Here is a 24271-nt window from a genome sequence, read left to right as displayed (position 1 = left end):
GGCTGGATGACCACACTTCTGGTAACGTGGGGGTGCGGCCTAATGTGCTAATGAGCTGTGCTGTCAGGGGTGTGGACTAATATGCTAATGAGTTCCTGCTGTTGGGTGTGGCCTATTATGCTAATGAGTTCCTGCTGGGCTTTTTCTACAAAAAGAGCCCTGAGTGGGAGCAAACATGCAAGGCTGCTAATGTAGCCAGGCTTCCTAGAAAACATAATTGTAAGACAAAAGGTGGTGTATTTCCTGGGTGAATGGTCAGTACAGAATTAAAATAACTAATGAATAAGTATGTAGATACAAAGTCACTTATGCCAGATGTCCTCTTGTAGCAGAAGAGCTGTTGTTAATGAAATCTGGAATGCAGCATATAGACCCATTTGGGATGAATGGTGAGACAGGGAAAAGGGCTCCTCTGGACAGCAGATGCTGCATTCAAAAGTGATGGACAGGCCACAGCAGAGGGAGGGTGCTAGGGTCATGCTGCCCTGACTGCTTCAGAGGGCTGAGTGCACTGCAGAACAGAGGTGGATTGACCTTATCACGCCAGTTTGGTGTAGTGGTTAAGTGTGCGGACTCTAATCTGGGAGAACCGGGTTGGATTCCCCACTCCTCCACTTGCACCTGCTGATGTGACCTTGGGTCAGTCACAAGCTCTGGCACAGCTGTCCTTGAAAAAGAGCAGTTTGTGTCAGAGTTCTCTCAGCCCCACCCACCTCACAGGGTGTCTGTTGTGGGGAGGGGGAGGGAAAGGAGTTTGTAAGCCGCTCTGAGACTCCAAGTGAAGGGCGGGGTATAAATCCAATCTCCTCCTCCTCCTCCAACTAGAGGGTGTGTGACCTCAGTCACACCTTTACCAGAGAATTAACTGTGATACTCAGCTAATGAGCCTGCCAACTTCAGTGATAATCGGGCAGGGGACACATACTGCATTTCCCGCCAACTTCAGTGATAATCGGGCAGGGGGCACATACTGCATTTCCCTCACTTATTGCTCGTGTTGACTGTAATGACTTCAAGTTATAAGTGTGTATTTCTTTAAATGGTCGGTAAGTTTCAGAAGAACAAGGGGGGTGAAAGAGGGAGATGAGTGAGTGAGGTGATTGGTTGGTGGCTGAGAGTGTGTGGGCGGAGCTAAGAAGTGTATGTGGAGATAGAAGGCAGTGTGTTCAGTCAGCAGACTACAGAGTCTGAGAAGCAGTCTTCTAATTAGAATCCCATATTAGTGCTGTGAAAGGCATTAAGATTCTAAAGGGGAAAGTAAAATACTTTAGGGGGCATATTAGCAACTAGAGAGAGTCGAAATCTAACACTGTTTGTTATGTATTGTTATGTTTGGGATTGAATCATTCCTGATTGAATCACCCCAGAGACTGGCTGAGCTTGGAGCACAAGAACAATAGCCTACCAGGATTCTGAAAGTAGCCAATCTAGTAATAATGTTATGTCAATAGCCTATCATTGGGAGTGGGGTGTGTTTGGGTGTGGCAATTCCATGCTGTTTAACAGAGCTGAGGCTCTGGAGTCTTGTCTGGCTCTTGCTGAAATCACAAATAAAGTTGAGCTGATCACTAGACTTCAGCCTGCTCATCCATGGAACCCACTATTTAATACTGTCAGAGTATTATAAGCGTGTGAGAGGAAAAAGCTGACAGAAACCTGAGTTAAAAGGGAAAGATTTAACTGAGCAATATATAGTAAAGATTGGAGAAGGTACATTCTGAAGAGAAGGAAGAGTTTGAGAAAGAGGAGTGACAGAGAGTGAGAGAGTGTGATTCCTCAGCCAGAAGTTATTAACATACACTGTTTTATTCACTGAAGAGACAAGGTAACAGAACATCTTGTAACCAATACGTTTCTTGTACAAATAAAGTTTTATCTTGTTTATTGTTAACCCAGAGTCATATGCTGTTTAAAATATAAGATCCTCAGGACCACACAGTTCAATGAAGGAGCCTTAGAGCTTGGGCACAATACTGTAGGAAAGGTTAATAAGACTGGAATTAAATTCCTGGTGGCAGTGTAACGTAACTTGTGTTAGAGAAAGAAACAACAAGAAATTTAAAACTACATCATACCTAGCCACACAAATTAAAAGAGAGCTAGCATGACAATAAGCCCTAGTGAAAATACTGAGGAAGGGCTAACCACCACCTCTTAAGAGTTGGGTTTGTTTTTTTGTATGACTGGGTTTTTTGCATCCTAATCAATATCCAGAATTTTGAACAGAAGGCTACTCTCCCCCTTAAGTACACATGAACTCTGAGGCAGTGTAACTGATAGGGATACTGCACATGGCTGAATTCTTGCAAACCTGCCAAAGTCACCAGCGTCTGGCAGCTATCTCCCCCAGTGTCATGCTCTCTCCTCAACAGCATAGTTACATTTTATACTCTGGTTCGTATTCTACCCCTCTTCCTAGGAAGTGTTGGTTAAGTTATACAGGGACATATTTCCCTTACAACAGCTCTGTGAGATAGGGTAGGCTGAAAAGATGTCGACATATCCAGCAAGACACAGCAGAAGAGAGTATACTGGAACTCAAGCCCAAATCCAGTCCTCACACCAGGGGTCATTTCCTGCGGGAGCGTACAGGAGCGGATCTCTGGCAGTAAAGAGCCCAGGGGGTGGGCACATGCAACAAGCCCTGCTCCCAGCAGCCCTGGGCCACAAGGAGCAAGAAGCAGCCAGGTAAGTTGCAGAGCCCCCCCCCCATAGATAGCAATCCAAAAGAGTCCAGTGGCACCTTTAAGGCCAAGATTTATTCAGGTACAAACTCTCCCTCTTCTGTGAGGGCAGATCCGCGCCCCCCCTCCCGGTTTAGCTAGCAATCCAAAACAGTCCAGTGGAGCCCGAGCGGTGGATGTTGCCTTCTGACACACTTCCGGTGATGTAAGGGGGTGTGGCATATGCAGATAAGGTACGCTAATGTGTTATGCTAATGAGCGCCTGCACCTCTTTTTCTATGAAATGACCCCTGCCTCACACCACTGGGAACCAACAGTTTCTTAGAGAAGGACAAGCCGAATAATGCATGAATCAGTTTCCTTAGCATAAGTGGGAGTTGGATCCTAGCAGAAGATTTCCTTGGGCAGAACTGAACAGCGCTACGACACTCGCAAAAACACCGTGAATGCTTCTATGGCTGATGCAGGTTTTAAAGGACTGAGCGATGAAGGTTTAATGATGATGGATCCTTGGTGCAAAGCTTACTGATGGGGAAAATGATTAGAAAACAATATGGAATGACTCCAGCTTTCATTTGTACTCCCCAATCTGCTTCACCCCACCCACCCACCATGTGTTTTTTCTGCCAGATGAGATGATCTAAGAAGAGTGGGCAGTGCCACCTGCTTTTCTGAAAAGTAGACATTCAGATCAGCAAAGCACTAATTGTTAGGAAGGCGACACCGTGCATTTCATTTTCAACTATTTCCAGTGCTTCTTGGGAGAATGACTGCAATTATGCATAACGTTTCTTTATTTGTATACTCTGTAAATGGATCAGGGGGATTATCCGCTTACTGAGCTCAGTGAAAGCAGAACTATCTATACGCACTGGAAGGACAATGGTCCTTTCCACATTTGCCTGCCACTCTGGATTTTCTCAGTGCTTGAGGTGAGGCAGTTTAAAGTCCAGGGCAAAACAGCATCCAAATAGCCTGGGGCAACAGCAGGCTGAAACCGGGCTGGCCACTGAAGGGAGGGAACGTAATGCAAGGATGGCGAAAAGGCCCGGAATAAAAAGAAGGCTGAATTTGATTTGAGTGCAGAATTGCTTGGAGGACACTGCAGTGAACATGGATTAAAAGGAGAGTGCGGAAAAGGGCCAATGAGTTGGCTCCTGCCAGGTTTTCCACTCAGTCTTCCTAACTCCCCTCCCTGTTACAGCTCACACGGCTTTTGTCCATGCAGGTCTTATGATCCCCAACATAGCCTTTTTGGTAGTAAAAGGGGGAGCGCCTCCTTCCCTTCTCATCAGTGGAAAAGCTGATCGGGGTCCCATCCAATGACACATAACGGCTTCTAATCACTTTGCGACTTCTTTCCACTTTCAGTGTAAAAGAAGATCCCCCCCCCAGTCAAGCTGCAGCCCTGCTTATGACAGGGGTAAAAAATGCAGAATGTATCAAAAGAGACATCTGAATGAGCTGGGGGGGATGGATCCAGGGGTCATTTTGTAGAAAAAGAGGTGCAGGAGCTCATTAGCATAACTTATTTGCATAACTTATTTGCATATGCCATACCCCCTGACATCACTGGAAGTGTATCAGAAGGCAACACCCACCGCTCAGGCTCCACTGGACTGTTCTGGATTGCTAGCTATTGGGGTGTGTGTGTGTGTGGAACGTACAGATCTGTCCTCGCAGAGGAGGGAGAGATTGTACCTGAATAAAACTTGGTCTTAAAGGTGCCATTGGACTGTTTTGGGCTGGGGGGGGTGCTCTGCAACTTACCTGGCTGCTTCTTGCTCTGACTGGGGCTGCTGGGAGCAGGGGGTGGGGCTTGTTGCACGTGCCCGCCCCCTGAGCTCTTTACTGCCAGAGCTCCGCAGAGAAACTGGCTGACTCTTGGAGAAACTCCATAGCAATGAAGGGGGAAACAAAACTAACACAGACGGGATAGGTTCGTGGTTTATTCAGTCCACCACAGTGGTTTCTAAAGTGAACTGGCAATGATTTCTTAACTTAGTGGGAAGAGAAGAAGTAAAAAAAAAACTACATTGAAATGGAGAAAGGCCACTAGTAGCTCTAGAATTTTGCCAAAAGAAGAATACTAGATGCAGAGACACGAATAAGAGTAATGGAAACTTGAGGTGCATCCTAAGACACACACATTTCCAAGCATATTAAAATGGAATTCAATAGAAAGCAAGTTAAGCACAATTTCAATACTTCTCTAAGCACAAATTCCAAAGGTTCTCTTCAGACATTATGTGACACTGTGATTTAATTTAACAGCAGTAGGTTAGTTTGTGAAACTGGATTTGACAAAGATAATCATTCCTCATTTGTCACAACAAATCCTAGCTTCAGGGCTTTCATTTTTTCCTCCCACTTCCTGCTAATATATTCAGCAGGTATTCTGGACCGCACTGCAGCACCCAATTGAGGGCAAAGATTTGCCACATCATCAACTCCCTCATCATTGGCTAGCAGCATTGTGAACACTCACATTCTTGGGAATCTTTGGCAGCTTTCGGCATGGCAAGCAGCCACAGATCCACTCCCCTTCCTCAAGCGTTTGTAAACAAAACTGCCCGGCTTTTCATACCAAGCCCAAGGAAGCCCATCTCCCACCCTTAATTTAAATGCCCCCCCAACTCACACTGACAGCCCAGGGTCTAACAGTTAGCCCCCATCCCAAAGGTATCATTCCATTATTGGCAGCCTTATATACCACCCAAAGACAAGGTGGCACGGGGCCTTGGACAGGAAGATACGTGGACTACCTATCCTGCTTGTTTTCCCTCCAGCCTCTCTCACAAAATTCCAGAGACTTTGTCTCTGTGAAGAATTGTAAATAAAACGTTTTCATTAACTGCTGGGATTAAGCAAGTCAAGGATCCAATGGCACGGCCTTTGCTTTTCTCCCTGTTTATGTATATGAGCATGGCAGTCTTCCTGGATCTTTAAGAGGGTGTAGGCAGAGATAATGCACTGGCCAGGAATAGTGTGATTCAATACTTGGGTGTTGTTGGGTTGACTCAGGGCTATTTTTGGGCAAGAACACACAGGAACGGAGTTCCGGCTGGCTCCCAAGTTGGCCACGCCCAGCAGGAACTTATTAGCATAATAGGCCACACCCAACAGCAGAAACTCATTAGGATTGGCTACATTAGGGGTGTGTGGCCTAACATGCAAAGGAGTTCCTGCTACAAAAAAAAAGGCCCTGGGTTTTGACCACAAACAAGGTAAACAGAATAACAAGCAAAAGGTGGGTGTGGCTGGATGACCACACTTCTGGTAACGTGGGGGTGCGGCCTTATGTGCTAATGAGCTGTGCTGTCAGGGGTGTGGCCTAATATGCTAATGAGTTCCTGCTGTTGGGTGTGGCCTATTATGCTAATGAGTTCCTGCTGGGCTTTTTCTACAAAAAGAGCCCTGGGTTGACTGTGAACAAAGGACATGGTCAGGGAGACTCTAGTAGCCAGAGTGTGCATACAGCGGTGCTGAAGAACAAGCCAGGATGTCTGCATTCATGCATCAACCAAAATCACTGTTAAGACTAAGTAAGGTTAATAAAACTCATCTACAGTAGGTCCTTTTTGTTACTTCAGGATCCTCCTCTTATTGTAAATGTGTTGTGATTTCAAATTCAAAAATAAAAATGTTAGAAAAAATAAATCAAATCCAAGCATTGTTTCAGCTTCTGGATCGCAGGAGCAATCCCCATGGTTAGTGGGGTGGCCTCTGTTTGGACAATTCACTAGCCATATTTAGTTAATTAAGCCATGGCTTCATGTGATATCTGAAATAAAACCTAAATGTTTCATTGAATTTGCTCAAGGTAGTGGTATCTGTCCATGGGATTTGGTACAAAGATAAACATATACTGGGCCATTGGCACATTCAAGTTGCCTTTAAAACTCATATTTTTAGGAAGTGCCTCAAACTAACACATTTTAAAATGATTTAAAGCACTTAGTGCTTAAAAAGAGTATTGGCAGTTGTGGAGGAACTTTTCTATAAGCGTCTACCAAAGCCCTTCAGTCAATTCCCCCACTGCCTTCCCTGTCTCCTCTTCCAAATAAATACCCACTGCCGGTACACACATCTAAAGGTAGGTATCAGAGCTTCCAGATCAGATGGATACCTAGCACATCTCATTTTACAAATAATCATGACTCCATATTAGAGGTTTTTAAGCTGTGAACACCTGGGGATCCCGAGTCTACAAATAATTTCAGATAAGCATTCCTGAAAGTCATTTTCCCACCACTAACAGCATTTCCTTGTAATCTTCAGCCACAGGGGAACATTGACCAAGTTCCAGAATGTACTCTCAGTTTCATTGGAGATAACGGCAAGGCTTAAAGATCTATGAAAACTAGAAGTGCATACTAGAACATGTTCTAGAATTGCCAGCAGATGCACAAAGATTCCACAAAAGACAGCATGGGGCAGAAAGGGTACCCTGAAACTAGAAATTCACTCCTCCTTTGACCATCTCTGGAAACAGCCTTGGATCACCAGCTAAGCTTTCAGAGTGTCCTGAGCTAAAAGAAGTGCACGGAAATGAGTTGCTAACATTACAAAGCTTATATTCCATGAAATCACAACCAGAATTCAACTGACCAAGCTCATATGAAGCTAGACTAATGTATTGATCATGTGCAATGTTTGTGGCTTAGAGATCAAACTGATGTGCCCCAGGACTTATCTAAAGTCTATATCCCTAGCTTACACAAAGATACAAATATGCACAAGCGAAGTGTAAAATGAAGATGAAGCCTTCTAACTGTGTTATATTAAAACTGGTGTAATAGGAGCAAGCTCTTACTTTTGAAAGTGCTAGATTAAGTCATGAATGTCTTCCAAACCATGGCCAACTCAATCATAGAATGGCTTACCTAATTACTCTAACAAGATCATGGAAGGCTTTGTCAACATTCAGTGGAGGGTCCTTAGCACTGGTTTCTATGTATGGAATCTGGAAAACAAAGACTAGTAACTTTTAAATACATATTGTACAAAAACACCTTTTGCAGAAATTCAAGTTAAAGGAAACATTTGCATGTGCAGAAGAGATCCCATTATAGAAGAAACAAATGTGGTTTGTACTAAGTGTACTAACTAAGGAACAGTATTCCTTTAACAGGTGAGACAAGGCAGAAAAGAAACCTCAGATAAATGACAATGCTATTCACTGAAATTTAAACTTCTTTATTTAATTTTTATTCCCCCCCCCAAAAAAAAATTACTGCCTCTCCAAAGACCTCCTTGAGTCAGCCTGCAACTGAAAACAATAAAGTGAGACCATTAAAACAAGACAAAGCCAATAAAAACAAGCCAGGGCATAAAAACCAAACACTGAGCAGCCTAAAAAGATATTAAAAACAGTCCACAGGCAATAAGCAAACCATAAAATTGCTACAATGTGGGATATGTAACATTTGTGACAGAGTATGGGTAACAGGCTCAGGGGTGTCACTACAATCTTCTTGGTGGTGGAAAGTGCAATCAAGTCACAGCCAACTTGTGGCTGCTTTGTAGGGGTTTCAAGGCAAGAGATATTCAGAGGAGGTTTGCCATTGCCTGCCTTTGCGTCACAACCCCGGACTTTCTTGAGGGCAACCCATCCAAATACTATCCAGGGCCGACCCTGCTTAGCTTCCAAGATCTTCTGAGATTCTGCATGGCAGAAAATGGCAAAAAATATTCTAAGAATATATCTTTAAAGCCATCTAGGGATATATCTGTACAATGGTCTATCAGTTTTATTTGTCAGGGAATACAGGCTAGGAAATAACAGTTTGGTACAGACGATTAGAGGTCCCTAGAGACAGCTAACATATGCACACGCAATAAAAGTTCCCATTGTTTCCTGTGTAGAGAGAGTGGCATTTAACAGCCTCTTTGTAAGGGGGTATATATATTAGTTTGTATAGGTAAGCCCTTACAAAGAGGTCCAGAACATCCAGACCATGGCAATGAGACCGAAATAATTTTATCATTTCAAAGGTACAGAGTTGCTAAAGATATATAAGGACATACATGCATATAAACCCCTGACTGGTTCACCCCGAAGTAACACAAGCACACAATTTCTCTGCAGCATATAAGAGTATTCTATTTCCCCCTCAACCTATGGACTCCAGTTAACCGGATGACACTGAAATAAAGTATTTTGAAACAGAAAAATATTTTTCTCTCTACACAGTTTGTAATTATATGAACTTCTGTAATTCATCCCAATGATGTTTCATTTAAGCAAAAAGCCCAAATTCCTTTCTTTCTCCCCTGATCATTTAAGTTGCCATTGTATGCAACCTTCATTGGATCTACTATATACTGCTTTTAAGATGGGTATTTAGAATGACACATAACATTCTTAAAGAAGACACACACTGTTTAATACTGGTATTAGAATACAAAAGATACCATTAAAATATAGCCCTTCTCTTTTAATAGATGTTTCCCTGGTCTCCAAATGTTTCCTAGATAAAGGTAAAGGTTCCCCTTGCTCGAAAGCCAGTCAAATCCGATTCTAGGGATGCGGTGCTCATCTCCATTTCCAAGCCGAAGAGCCAGAGCTGTCCGAAGACTTCTCCGTGGTCATGTGGCCGGCGTGACTAGACGCCAAGGCGCACGGAACGCTGTTTACCTTCCCACCGAAGTGGTACCTATTTATTTACTTGCAATTTCTTGCTTTCGAACTGCTAGGTTGGCAGGAGCTGGGACCAGAGATGGGAGCTCACTCTGTCATGCGGCACTTGGGTCTCAAACTGCTGAACTACCGACCTTCTAGTCTGCAGTTCAGCATCTTAACCACTTGAGCCACTGCAGCCTCTAAATGTTTCCCAGTGCCTATCAAATCTAAACCTTTCATCTTATCCATGCACTGAGACCATGCAGCTCTCTCAAGAAGGCTGGTGGTCCACGTAGGCAGCATTTATGATAATGCCATCTTACCGGAACCGGGCTTTGAATCTGTTACCTAAAAATCTCAACTATGTAATTCCAGGTTATTGTGAACCACACATATCTCTCTATTGATTCTTTCTCAGAATCCTAAAGTAAGTCTATCAAGATTTGTTGACTTTATTTTATAATCTTGCAGGGTCATGGTCTTATTATTGATAGACCTAACATTGCACAACATCAATGTCGGAGAAGGGTAAACCTTCCTAGCCCCACAACCAGTATGTCTCAGGATGGGGCAAAGATTGGAAGGAGACTGAGCATGTTAAATACTTGGTTCTGGATGCATTGCAGTGATCAGCTCTGGTTTATTAGGTGATTTCAGCAAACTACAAGACAAGCTAGCAGGGCTGGAGCCCTGCTTATAAGCATGCAAAATACCACACACACCCACTCCCAGTGATAGGCTATTTACATTACACTGCTTATCTATTGGTTAGCTCCTGGATCCAGGCGAGCTATTGTTCTAGAGAAGCAAGCTCAGCCCGTTCTAGGTACAGCTAGAGGAAAGGCTTAGGCTCCTCAATACATAACAGAGCATATCCGTATCTCTGCCTCCTTCCCTTATAAAACCTTGTCCCACTGCTACAGAATGTACCACACGGTCAACACACACATCACAACCACAGTAGATGATTGTCTCTGATGATGTCCCTTCTACATGGAAATATCATGAACTTCACAAGGGTGTTTAGTAATCCCCCTCCCCCCCAAAAATGTCCTCCTTTAAACTGCAGCCATTTCTATTAATCATACAATAGCCAAAGTAATATAGAAACAGACAAAATAGCATTGAAAAAAACCCCAAGGACATACATTGTGCTTTGCTGCCATTTCTTTTCCTTGCTCCCGAGTGATTTTTCGTAAATGCATTAGATCAACTTTGTTAGCCACCAAAATCATTGGAAAGGATTCTCTGGAAGAAAATTATTTAATACTTTGTCAGTTAATGTTAATTCTACTGCTGCAATGACAAAAAAAAAGCATCACTTGAGCAAAGAATCACATACAGTGTAACAAAAATAGCATTTTGAGAAGCATTATCTTATATTCTAATAGTGAAGTTGGGATGTCTTTGGATACTTAAACCGGGTGACTGGAGTGATGAATGGCTAAGACAGATCTTTCTACAAACCTGAAAATGGCCATAGGTTTGGAGAAAAATGTGCAATCTAAACAAACAAACAACCCGCCCTCCCAAAAAAGCTGGGCAGCTTTAAAAAAAACCCAAAAAGTATAAAAGGAACACCTGTGGCTTTAAGTAACAAATTCCCTCATTGGCTATTGCTAGGCAACCACAGTATTCCAGACTGGGTTCTGTCAGTAAAAGGCAAAGAGTGGGCCTTTTCCAGGCCTATTTTGGCCTTTGAGGAAGGACTCATTATGGCCAGACCTGGGCCTAAGTTTGCCAGCTCCAGGTTGGGAAATTCCTGGAGATTTTGTGGTGGAGTCTGAGGAAGGCAGAGTTTGGGCAGGGGAGAGGCCTCAGCCAAATATAATGCCATAGAGTCCACCCTCCTGTGGTGTATTCAACTGTATGCATGTGAATCACCTAATTGAAGCACCATGCTAAGCTTCATCCTGGGCAAGGATCCTAATCTTACAATCCCTATTGGTAGCCCAGGAAGAGCCGACCAATCGCATACCCATCAAGTTCCCTGAGCGGCCAACTATTGTGATAGGACCTTATCCCTACAATCTTATTGGTTGATATTGTATAATAGGGTGTGGCTACATTAGCCGGGAGAGTTTAAAAGTAGAACAGCTTCAATGTAAAAGCTGTTCTGGCTATTTGAGTTGATCTGTTGGAGTTGAGTTACGAGTTGCTGAATCGCTCTCTGACTCTTTGTTAAGTGGCTGACTTAACACCTCCAAAGCAGTTGTTTTCTTCAGGGGGACAGATCGCTGTCATCTGGAGCTCAGTTGTAATTGTGGGAGATGTCCAGGTCCTACTTGAAGGCTGGCAACCCTAGGCCTGGAAGCAACCTCTGGGTGACTTGATATCACCTGACTTGCATGACTCAACTAGGCCTGGCTTCTTGCACACATCAGAGTAGGGTGTGGGCAGGGCCGGGATCAGGTTTTTTGCACACCAGGCGAGGCTAAGTTCTGCCCACCCCCCCATGCGCCCACCAATTTTCAAACATAAATGCATTTTAGGAAGAATGAAAAACACAAAATTTGAAATTGCTAAATTTTTTTTCTGTCTCCTTTGTCTTTGTTCTGTCACAAAGTTTGGTAGTATTTCTAGCTCTTTTGCAATCTCAGTAACATCTACCAAAACTTGTTCAAAATCCTCATCACACCTACAGCCCACAAGGTATACCTCATCACACCAACAGCCCACAAGAATACATTTTGAGTGACACCGCTATTCCTCTCCCTCTTTCACTCCCTCTCATTCAGGAATCTAGATATTCAATGCTGTGAATTCTAAACACAGTGTCCTTTTTTGTCAGACAGTTTCAAAGAGCTAGAGGGAATTTTACCACCCAAACAAGATCATGCTCTCAAACTATGCTTCCAAATTATGTAGCAGATGTACTCAATTCTAACATTATATATTTGTATGTACAATTATACAATTCTGTATGGATACTATCAGAAGATTCTTGTTTCCAGCAAGGCCTTCATCTCCAAGCCCAGGACATAAATACCTACATGCTTCTCTAATGTTACATCCTTCTAGCCTTGTATATAGCTAGGGGAATAAGGATTGTTTCTTTTAAGATTCTCTCTCTATGTCTCATTTTCCTTTTTAATTGGAGACCTGTATCAGATTAGGACCAGGATAAACACGATAATGTTTAGTTCCAAAATAATTGCCCCAGTAATGCAGTCTGGCCCTAAATGTGTAGAGAATACTTTGCATGTTACAGATACCTGAAGAAGTGTGCTTGTTGGTCTTAAAGGTGCCACTGGACTCAAACGTTGTTCATACCAGGAGCGAGTAAGGAGATGCAAAAAGTGCTTCAATGGGAATTTTGTCTGAGTGCATTCCTTGTCTCCTAGCAAGCTACAGCAATCTCTCTGCCGGGGAGGAGACCAGCACAAGATGAAGAATGTAAACTATGGCCAATGAAAACCCAACAGGAGCGTGCCTCAGATAAACACATGGAGATAGAGTCTGGAGTTCAGTCTTGGGTGATTTCAATGTCCATGCCGATGACGTGGCCTCTACTCAGGCAGCAGACCTAGTGTCGTCCATAGTGGCCCTAGGACTCTCCCAACTTGTAATGCCCCCCACTCACCGGGCCAGACACACGCTTGATCTGATGGATCAAGGGCTGGAGACCACTCAGAATTAAAACTGCTCTCCAGATGGCAGAGATCAGTTCCCCTGGAGAAAATGGCTGCTTTGCAGGGTGGACTCTGAGTCACTATACCCTGCTGATGTCACGTCCCCTGCTTGGGTCCCCACTGAGGATGGTGGTTGGGTGGTGTGTGTGTGTGTGTGTGTGTGTGTGTGTGTGTGTGAGAGAGAGAGAGAGAGAGAGAGAGAGAGAGAGAGAGAGAGAGAGAGATGGAAAGCTGAAGCCAGAGGGGTAGATAACAGTACGTTGATGGTTGGCTGGGAAGGAGATAGGGTTGCTAATTCCAAGACAGGTACAATGCCATAGACTCTACCCTCCAAACTTGACATTTCCTCCTGGGGAACCATTGTTGCCAATCTCTGGGGGGGCCCCCTGGAGATCACTCAGAATTACGACTGCTCTTCAGATGGCAAAGATCAGTTGCCCTGGAGATAACGGTAAGCTCTGTGTCATTATACCCTGCTGAGGTTGCCATAGCAAATTGATGCTGAGTGCCCAAGACCACGGCACCCATCCAGAGCCTCTTTCTAGAGCTCACTGTATTTATTTCCACAACGGGCCTTATTCCTAGTCAATAATAAAACATTATAAGTGATTTTATTTTAACAATGGGTTGGATAATACCAGTTTTTCTGCTTAATCTTCCTTGATTCCCTTTCTCACTGCTGTCATCTTTCCACGTGTTGTTCAAAAGTAACTCTTCCTTCCTCTTTCACTCAACATGAAAGCTGGTAGGAACTAATCTCTCTGTGACAGCATTTGCTTATTAAATTGTATAGCTTCTCATACCTATGAAACCTAAAGGTGTTTCTTTGGTATTTTTAAAGGTCTACTATATTAAGGTTTTGCTAATATACAAATGTATTAAAATTTAACATATGAATGGATTAAAAGCCAACTGGTTATTAAAAACAATTAAACAAAAACAATCTTTATAGAAAACATATGACAATGTCTGAGGTTCAGAACAAGATGCATATTAATGACATCTTTCCCAAAAGCCATACAAGCAAATTATCTCATGATGGAACGCCAAGGCAAGTGCTCACCAGCAATATTATCTTGAGTTGAAAGCTCCCTCTAGTGCACCTACCTGTCTTTGACTCTGAGGATAAGTTGATGGAACCTGTCCACATGCTCAAAGCTGGCTTTATCTGTGACGGAATAGACTATAAGAAACCCATCTCCTGTCCTCATGTACTGCTCCCTCATTGCGCTGAATTCTTCCTGGCCTGCAGTGTCCAGGACTAGCAGTGGCAAGGAGAAAGAAAAACAAAAATACTAAGTCATTCTGCCTGGTAAATTATCTTTATGCCACAACAGCTCCTATACACATTTACTTGAAAGCACTCATTTAATCTATCAGATCATCAGCTTTATAAAAAGTGATGAATACTGCATTATTAGAAACATGTTAGGACAATTACTTGAATCAGACTAAAATTGACTTGAGCCTTGGGATTTTCCTCAAATATGATAACATCTTATTTTCTTTTACATCACAGATGTACAACCAATCAGGATCTGCATTCAATCAAGACCCATCATTTAAGTGTTCCGCTAAGCACTGCCTGGCGGCATTCTGGAATGCACCTAGCTTATTTGAAGGGCAGCATCATTTATTTATTTATTTATTAGTATTTTTACCCCACCCTCCCCCCGAGTGGGGGACAGGCAGCTTACAAAAGGGCAATTTATTTATCATATAAAACAAGATTAAAACAGATTAAAACAGAATAAAATAATCGAATCACAAAAGATGCTCAATAAAGAACAAGATGGTTTTCCAATGGTAAATGCTGGATCTTTCATTGGAGGTACATAGTGTCCTGTAGCTGGTACACGGCCAGTCCAGTGGTACCCACCCAGCGCGGTATCATGGCAGATCTTCAAGGGCCGTCCTCTTGCCTAGTTGTTACCCACGCCATTGGTGGTGGTGGTAGTGGCAGCTCCTACGTAAAAACCTGGCGGAAGAGCTCTGTCTTGCAGGCCCTGCGGAACTGTATGAGGTCCCGCAGGGCCCTGATTTCCTCTGGGAGCTCATTCCACCAGGTAGGAGCCACTACTGAAAAGGATCCGGCCCTAGTTGCGGCAAGCCTTGCCTCCCTGGGGCCTGGAATCACCAGGCGATGTTGCGTCCCAGACCAACGTGCTCTTGAGGGTTCGTATGGGGAAAGGCGGTCCCTCAGGTATGTCGGACCCTGGCCATGTAGTCTGAAGGGAAAGTAGTGCATGGGGCTGACAGCAGGGGATAAGAAACAGTAGTCCTAAGGAAGGGAAAAAACTGACCAGAGTACCAACAAATTCCTGGGTACAATCTACCAAAAGTGAGTCACAACTCAATCCCACTAAAACAACAGTATTTCAGTTTGTCCCAACAGAGGGCACAAATTCAATTTACTTTTGCTGGATGCACACTATGAGTTTCTCAGGCTTCAGCATGCACAGCCCATATGTTTCCAAGCTCACCTCCCTAACAACTTCAGAATGTTAAAAATACCAGGCCTGAAATGGGAGAACCTCAAATAGTGGTAGATGGCCTCAGGCAGTAGCTTGTGTATGCCCCATTCTTTAGTCTTTTAAAGATAATCAGTGTAATTATTTGGAAAAATAAGTCAATACTTATTTATAGGCACCTTTATTGACCTTTATCTTTATTCAATCACTATTTATATCCATCTTCATTCATGTAAGACAACTGGCCACAGGGCATTTTGTAAACAAAAAACAAAAGAACACACACATTAAGGATTCAGGGTGTACCTGAAGAAATCTCATCATTTTAATTTGAAATGTATACTGCTTATAAATCAAAACTTTAATGGGGGAGGAAAATGATGAGATAGACAGGTCCCCTGCATGTAGGGGTGGGAGAGAATTCCATAATGTGGCAATCAAGAAAGGGGCCCTGTGAAAGTCAATCTTTGGGTCAAACTATACCTTTGTGTTTTTAAAGTTCAGGGTCAAAATTATTCAATATAAACATGATCATAGCATAAAAGCAACATTGCAGCAGGAGTCAATGATCAGAATTCTCTTAAAAAGCAGCCAGCACTAAAAATATCTAAAAAGAGATAGCAGCCAAACAAACAAAAAAGAAAACAACATGTATAAATAGAACAGACAGCATAATAATCTCATGAGGGTCAGCAGAACCAATTAAACAGAATATATGATAAAAGATCATAAATGATAAAAGATCATAAATGATAAAAGATCATAAAACAAAACAAATGGAGGTGAGTGCCAACCAAAACAGTCCGGAAAAGGTCTAGGTTTTTAAAAAAGCATGCTATAACCCAGTGCTAGAACTATATCTGATTCAACACCATGGAAAAGATTTCCAAAGTCAAGACACTTCAGTGATTCCTTGTAACTACCCACCATAGTTCCTCAGGGCGGGGACATTGAGCAAGGGCTGTGAAGATGGTCATAGTTGGCTGGCAGGCATATACAGGAGAAGGCTGACCTTCGAATTTCCTGATCACGGGCCATTTACTCTTTTAAAAGTAAGAACCAAGCTACCAGAACTGGGTCCTGATAGCACCTCATGTAGTTCTCTTGAAGCTGGCAAGATAGATGCCCTGTAACCCAGGCCAGCAAGTCCCAATGCTGTATTTTGTACTAACTGAAGCTTCTGAACTGTCAGTCAGAGGCAGCCCCATGTTGTACAGCCCATTACACCAGCCAGGTGGGAGGTGAGCAGAGCATGGCCAAATTGTGCTTCTCCAGGGAGAGCCACAGCTGGCAGATCAGCTGAAGCTCACCAAAGGCACAAAGGCTCTCTGCAGTTCCATCTGAAGACCAGGATTTAACAGCATCTCATATCACAAAAACCTGCCCTTTCAGAACATAACCCCATCCAGAAATGGCTGTGTCCTCAGTATCTGTTTGGCGATATTGTTGAATGTCTCAGTCTTATCTCCCTGCTCTGGCAAGGAGGGTGGGGTATAAATCAAATAAAAAAATAAAAAATCTGGATTGACCTTCTATTTATTGGATCTCATCCAGCAGATTACTGTTTCCAGGCACTTGTTCAGAACGTTAAGTGTCTCCCCTGACACTGATGAAAAGCAGAAGTGAAGTTGTGTGTTATCTCCATACTGATGACAACTCATTCCAAATCCTTCCACGATCTCTTCCAGAAATTTCACGTAGGTGTTAAAAAGCACAGGGCTGATACTGTTACTAGTTATTTGTGAAGGTCAAGTGTTTTAATTTTTTTAAGATTAAGGGTATATGCATTGTATTCTGTATGCCTTATAGTTCAATCTAAAGTTGATTACCTGCTGTCCCAGTAGGAACATAACCACTAGAATGCAAATCCTTGCATGATCTCTTCCAGAAATTTCACGTAGGTGTTAAAAAGCACAGGGCTGATACTGTTACTAGTTATTTGTGAAGGCCAAGTGTTTTAATTTTTTTAAGATTAAGGGTATATGCATTGTATTCTGTATGCCTTATAGTTCAATCTAAAGTTGATTACCTGCTGTCCCAGTAGGAACATAACCACTAGAATGCAATGTCCTCGACACTCATAGCATATCACTCCAGAAGGACAGTCCTGATTGAGTTCCAGAGAGATACTGACTCTGTACAGGTCATCAGGGCAACTAAGAGCATTTCAGTTCCAACAATGGGCCAGGAGCCGGGTTGAAATGAATCCCAATAATCAGTCTCCTCCAAGAAACCTTGACATTGCACAGCAATGACTCATTTAAATATAGCCTGTTGGATCAGACCACTGGTCCATCTAGTCTAGCATACTTCTTCACACAGTGGCCAGTCAGAAGCTAAGGCCTTCCCATGATGCTGTGTCCTAGCATTGGTATTCAGAAGCTTGATGCCTACATACGTGAAGGTCCCCTTTAGCCACCATGGATAGCAGCCATTGATAGGCCTCTCCTCCATAAATCTGTCTAGGGACCTGTCATGATCTGGATGGTGCAAGTAAAGGCCTAGCAGGCCCAGGGAGCCTGAGTAGCAGTGGGAGGAGGCCAGGCCTACAACTCCCAGAAGTCTCTGAGAGGTTTTGGCGCCAATTTTAGCCAATCAAAGAGAAAGGGGACGTATAATAAAAGAGCTGATACAGAAGAAGAGCTGTTCTTTCTTCCAAGAGATCAGGGCCAGAAGGAAGGCTGCTGCTGGGAGAGACCCTCACCATGAGTGGAAGGGTGAGTAGACTCAGGCCCAACTGAGACAGTGGACTAGGGACTGTGAGTTTAGTCGCGTTAGGGCATTTGGTTTATTTTCTCTTCACCCACTTATTGTTATTGTTCTTGCACCTTGTTTGTTTCCCATATTGGGCTGACCCCCTGTAAAAATAAACTTTTTATTTGTTGTTTACTCTGCCTGGTCCTCGCGCCTATTATTTGGCCAAATAAGGGAGGTCTGAAGGTCTTAGCAGGGTGCTCTGGGTCTTTTCAAGGGATCCTAAAACCAGAGTGGTGGCAGCGTCAGGTGACACCTCACCTGAGCCGTGACGGCACCTTTTAAGGCCCTTTATGCTCGTGGCCATCACCATGTCCACTGGCAGTAAATCCCACAGTGTAATTAGTAACTGAGTAAAGAAGGTAGGCTACAATCCTAAATACATATTAAGGATTAAGTGGCAATCCTATTCACACTTACTTGAGAGCAAGAACTGTTGAATACAATGGGATTTCTTTGGAATAAACCTCCATCAGATTGCTCCGTAAATCCTACTGAATGTTGCTGAGGAAACATGCATAGGATCATACTGGATATCTTATTTTATGGTAGTAGAACATAAATTCCTAAAACTAAATTAATTTCCGCAGCCCACACATGATTGTTAAGAACATTTTGATAACATTGCCAAAGTCTAACCATATTTACTTGAACATAAATCCATTTATTTTGATTCAGTTTGTATCCCATGAGCTAGAATTTATGATTGGAACACTGAAACAACAGGACTGGAAGGCACCAGAAATCTTTCCTCTCAAGATTAGCCGTAATATTCTTAAAAGTTTCCATTCCATGGTATCTCTGCATTTTTTTTAAAGGGGGGGCCCCTTAAAAGTAAGGCCTTAGAACATCCATTGTTATTGTTGGGGGAATTAAGAGTCCAGGTGCTTTTCCTAGGAATCCCATCCCCACCCAGCTCGACCGGGGTTGTGTGTGTTGAAACTGGCAGGAACCCCATAGTTAGAGAGAGAGAGAGAGAGAGAGAGAGAGAGAGAGAGAGAGAGAGAGAGAGCAGTTCCAAAGTTAAAACTATTTATTAGAAATTTAAACCCATAACGCAGAATATTCAAGCAAGTAGCAATTTCAGTATTCATCTTACAGAAGGGAACAGACAAACCAATACTTACAAACAAATAGTGCACTTATTCATTTAAGAATTATTATCCATTTAAGGAATCCATTCTGGCCGCTCTGGCAAGACCTAACCACAGTGTTGGCAGAGGGCCCTTAGCATCTCAAACTGTTAAATACTGGGTTCCATGGATGAGCAGACCCCACTACCACTGATCAGCTCTACTTTATTAGTGATTTCAGCAAGTACAAGACTAAACTCCAGGGCCGCAGCCCTGTTTAAATAGCATGCAATTGCCACACCCAAACACACCCCACTCCCAACGATAGGCTATTTACATAACATCACTTCTTGACTGGTTACTTCCAGAGTCCTGGTGGGCTATTGTTCTTGGGCCCCAAGCTCAGCCCGTCTCTGGTAGAACAGTCCTAGAATGTTTCAGTCCCAATACATAACACAAACACTGGTGTTAAATACCTTTAGAATCCAGATTAGCTGTCAATCAAGAAATCGGATGGTCCTGATGAAACCCAGACCCCTCCCTTTTCTGACCAGTGCACGGAACATACAGTAGTCATGTGGCTAGAGAGACCGGGTCTCCCTTTTTGTTGCTTGCTGGCCCACTGAGGGCTGGCAGGAAGAAAAACAAATCCAGTGGCGCCATACTAGCAGCACAACATGGCTCCCGGAGAATATCCGGGGATCTGATCTCTGCAGCCTGGAGAGCGGCTGTACTTTCTGGAGCCCCACCCACACGTCACTTAGCTTGGTGAGCTGAAGGGTTGGTTTTTTATATATTTTAACCATTCAATAGAAATATCTTATTCCCGGCTCTAAGAATTTTCTTCACAAGACCAGCCCTACTAGATCAGCTGAAAAAAAAGCACACCTAGACCTTGTATCATTTTGTTTTTAACAGCAGCTCATCAGATGTAGGGTTGCTGACATTCAGGTGATGGGTGGAGATCTGCGATCACAAATTATCCTCAAGTGACAGAGATCAGCTGACCTGGAGAAAATGGCAGCTTTGGAAGGTGGACCATATGGCATTATAGCCCACTGAAGTTCCTCCCCTCCCCAAACCCCGCCCTACTTAGGCTCCGCCCACAAAATCTCCAGGCAGGGCTATTTTTGGGCAGGAACGCACAGGAACGGAGTTCCGGCTGGCTCCCGAGTTGGCCACACCCAGCAGGAGCTCATTAGCATAAGAGCCACGCCCAACAGCAGGAACTCATTAGGATTGGCCACAGTAGGTGTGTGTGGCCTAACATGCAAAGGAGTCCCTGCTACAAAAAAAGGCCCTGGGTTTTGACAACAAACAAGGTAAACAGAATAACAAGCAAAAGGTGGGTGTGGCTGGATGACCACACTTCTGGCAACACGGGGCTGCGGCCTAATATGCTAATGAGCTGTGGTGTCAGGGGTGTGGCCTAATATGCTAATGAGTTTCTGCTGTTGGGTGTGGCCTATTATGCTAATGAGTTCCTGCTGGGCTTTTTTTTACAAAAAGAGCCCTGTCTCCAGGTATTTCTTAATTTGGAGCTGGCAACCCTAGTCAGATGTCTTTCTTTGGTGACGGGTTCAAGGTTGTTCACATCAGGAGTTAACCAGTCTGGGGAAGGGGGGGGGGAGAGCATCCAAGATTACGTGAAACAGAAACTCGCCACAGCCTTCCATTTGACCTGGAGGCCCTGAGCCTGCTTAGAGCCGCCCTGGTTCCTGCTTAGGCCGGGAGGGCAGGGTACAAATCTGAAGAAATAAATAAATAAAGACATCCATGCTGTGATAAATACAGGTACTTAAATACTCCTCCCTCCCCATCTCCTCCTCCAGCACTGGCTTTTTTTTTTTGCCCTTATATGCAGGGCCAGTGCCAGCCCTTTTTGTGCCCCTGGCAAGGCTTCTCCTTGCGCTCCCCCGCTGCTAACCAATTTTTAAAAACAGATGAATTGTAGGAAAAATGAAAAGCACAAAACTTGGGATTGCCAATTTTTTTAAAAAATGGCAAGAATAAGTAATACGACAATCTTTGGTTTTCTTTCTCAATCAGAAAACAGTTTTAGCACAGAAAGCGCAAACCATTTTGAATAATCCCGTGAATTGTGATGTTAGAATTTAAGTCTCTTGAATGTTTCCATTTCAGACACCTCAAAATCTCATTCTGCGTGCCTTTCCCTTTAAAAATTTTGTCACCAATTCCTCCAGGTCAAGTGCTGATGCTTCAGCGTGTTCAACTCATATAGTTGCCAAACCAAGTAGTCTCTTTTGCAGCACTGTTGACCGTATGTAGACTTGTGTAAGTCTGAGCTTTGAGAAACTATGTTCACCACTTGCCACTGACACTGGAAGTGTGAGAAGGATCCTTAGAGCAACAGGCACACTATCCAGGAGTTTTTGTTGCAGTATAAAGAGAAGCATTCATTGTGGTGGCATAGACTTTGGAAGTCTTTGAGCTATTGCTGTAAGTTCACAACACAGATCTTCAGCATCAATATCTTTTGTTTCCATCACGCATCAGTTACTTTTCCAAATTCTTGCAGGCATTAAGTACATCTTCAGTAAAAATTTTGTTGATACTGTATATATCAACATACAGTATCAGACCCTGAGTCCAGGAAACGGTTGTGCCTGCAAAGCGCCCCACTGATGGGCACGGGGACATGGCTGCACTCTACTGTGTGGAAGTGCTTGCACATCTCGCCCAGTGATCCCTGCATGGTGGAGTGTCATGTGTGTGGGGCATGTGTTCATAGAGGGAGGGACCCACATCACTTAGCCACCAGCGTTCTACAGAGGCACTTGCATAAACCACACCCCAGTTTGACACCGCTGGATGGTGGACCCCGGGAGCCTGCCACCAGGCGTGGGCTGCACTCTCCCAGTCAACAGGGAGAGGTAGGCCAGGAGGGGCGGGCCACTACAAAGTGGTCTCCGGCCTCTGCCTAGATTCCCCCAGGCAAGCCACCCTTCAAGAGATCATGCTCCTGGAGTCCTCCCCAGCACCAAGAAGGAGCATGAGGGCCAGGGTTCATGAGGCAATCACTCAGTACACAGGATGGATGATTGCCCTACATGGCCAGCCTTTCTCTCTGGTGGAGGATGTGAGCTTCCGGGTGTTTCTACAGTGTGTGGCCCCCGGTACACCATCCCCTCCACGAGGACCATGAGCCTGCGAGTGGTGCCCTCCGTGTATCACTCTGTGGTGCATCTGGTGAAAGCCAAGCTAGCCAAGGTGTGAGGGCGAACCGTCCCCCTGATGGTGGACCTTTAGAGCAGCCACCACCATGGCTACCTCTCTCTCACTGCACACTGGTGGCAACCAGAGAGGTTCCGGAGCAGGCTGGGGGCCATGCCCCAAGCGGGGACAGGCACGCTTCTGTCTGGCTACAAAGTGGTGCTCCTCCACACTCAGGGTATGGATGTGGAGCACACGGCAGTGAATATCGCCACAACCATTTGAAGTAGCCTGAGGGAGAGGAAAAGATCACTCGTGGCTATCATGGCGGCCCAAACATGCGTGAGGCCACTAAAGGATCCAAACTCACAAACATTGTTTGTGAGGCGCACGAGCTTCACCTCATGGTGAGGGATGCCCTGGGGCTGGGGAGCAATGTTGGGGGCGGGAAGGGCGCCGCCGAGGGCAGCTGGCGTTTGGCGGGGCACATCTAAAAAATCCTCAGGGCTTTGTGGCTGTTGAGAGAGAGGCAAGGTGAGGCAGACGAGACAGACCACATCCTCCACCAGGATGTCGGCACCCAGTGGAACTCCACCTATGCCATAATTGCCCATTTGGTGGAGCAGAAGAGCATCGTGCAGGACATCCTGTCCTCCGTGTCCATCCAGTGTGGGGAGGCCGAGCTGAGCATCAGCTCCAATGACAGGCTGACCCTCTCCAAGGTGGTGAGCATCCTGAAACCATTTCAGGATGCCACCACTGTGGCAATTTTGGCCCTCTAAAGTCATGCAGTTGCAAAGAGCACTGGACAGAACTGCTGACCACTGGGGATGACTGGGCTTCACATTACTTGCACCCAGCACAGCTGAATCCATAAGGCCAACTGTGGATATTACATTGACTTCAGTCTAGGAGCAGAATGAGATGTTCATGAGAACGACATGACTGCTGCCAGAAACAGCTCTGCATCTTTCCTCTCTCCACAGGTAATTTGTACTACAGCACATAGTGTGATATTACCTCACTCCAAGTTTCCCCATCCCTACAAGCTTCAGATTTTAAGTAAGTTTGGTGCAAGAACTTGGAGTATTATGCATTTTGTTTTACAAAACATTACTGGGCAGAACAGAAGAAGTGAAGAAAATGTAGGCGTGTTGCTATTGGTGGCAGCCATGCATTTCCAGTAACATCAGCTTGTGTATTTTTGTTCTCTACCACTTTCTTCCAAATTTCTTTTCATTTTTGGATCCCTCTGGTTTTCCTCCAATAGATTTAAAATTTTCTCTATAGTATCTTGGCTCCTCCAAGAGGGACAGCCTTGTATAGCAAGGTAAAATGTTACTTAACTGACACCCCCCCCCCCATAAAGTGGCTACAATCAGGCAAGGCTACTGAGTTTTTCAGTGATTTAGAATCATAAAGCTGAAAGGTACCTCCAGGGTCATCTAGTCCATCCTCCTGCACAAGCAGGAAATTCACAAATACCTCCCCCCCCCCAAACTTCCAGTGACTGGTGTTCCATGGCCAGAAGATGACAAAAAACCTCCAGGATCTCCAGCCAAACTGGCCTGGAGAAAAATTGCTTCCTGACCCCAAAGTGGCGATCAGCATTTCCCTGGGCATGTAAGAAAGGGTCACAAGAACTAAGCACTGATGCAACCCTTCCTGTCCTCCCTCTTGTGATCTGCCTAAGTTCACAGAATCAGCATTGCTGACAGAAAGGGTCACAAGAACTAAGCACTGATGCAACCCTTCCTGCCCTCCCTCTCATGATCTGCCTAAGTTTACAGAATCAGCATTGCTGACAGATGGCCATCTAGCTTCTGTTTGAAAACCTCCAAAGAAGGAGAGCCCACCA

At 44.3% G+C, this 24271-nt stretch overlaps 1 protein-coding gene across 1 annotated transcript in view; it reads right to left on the bottom strand.

The window, feature by feature from the left end:
* The window catches only part of MRAS (muscle RAS oncogene homolog), a 94412-nt gene that overhangs the window by 13447 nt on the left and 56694 nt on the right, over positions 1-24271 (bottom strand). The window contains exons 3-5 of the mRNA XM_015425968.1: positions 14049-14202; positions 10458-10557; positions 7571-7650 (exon numbers count right to left, since the gene is read on the bottom strand). Coding sequence (XP_015281454.1) covers positions 7571-7650; positions 10458-10557; positions 14049-14202 — 334 coding nt within the window. The remainder of the gene's footprint in view (positions 1-7570; positions 7651-10457; positions 10558-14048; positions 14203-24271) is intronic.

The sequence above is a fragment of the Gekko japonicus genome, unplaced genomic scaffold (assembly GCF_001447785.1).
Source record: "Gekko japonicus isolate JY-2015 unplaced genomic scaffold, Gekko_japonicus_V1.1 scaffold3649, whole genome shotgun sequence".
Lineage (NCBI taxonomy): Eukaryota > Metazoa > Chordata > Lepidosauria > Squamata > Gekkonidae > Gekko > Gekko japonicus.
The sequence above is the reverse complement of the archived record's forward strand: the minus strand, read 5'-3'. Positions and strand labels throughout refer to the sequence as shown.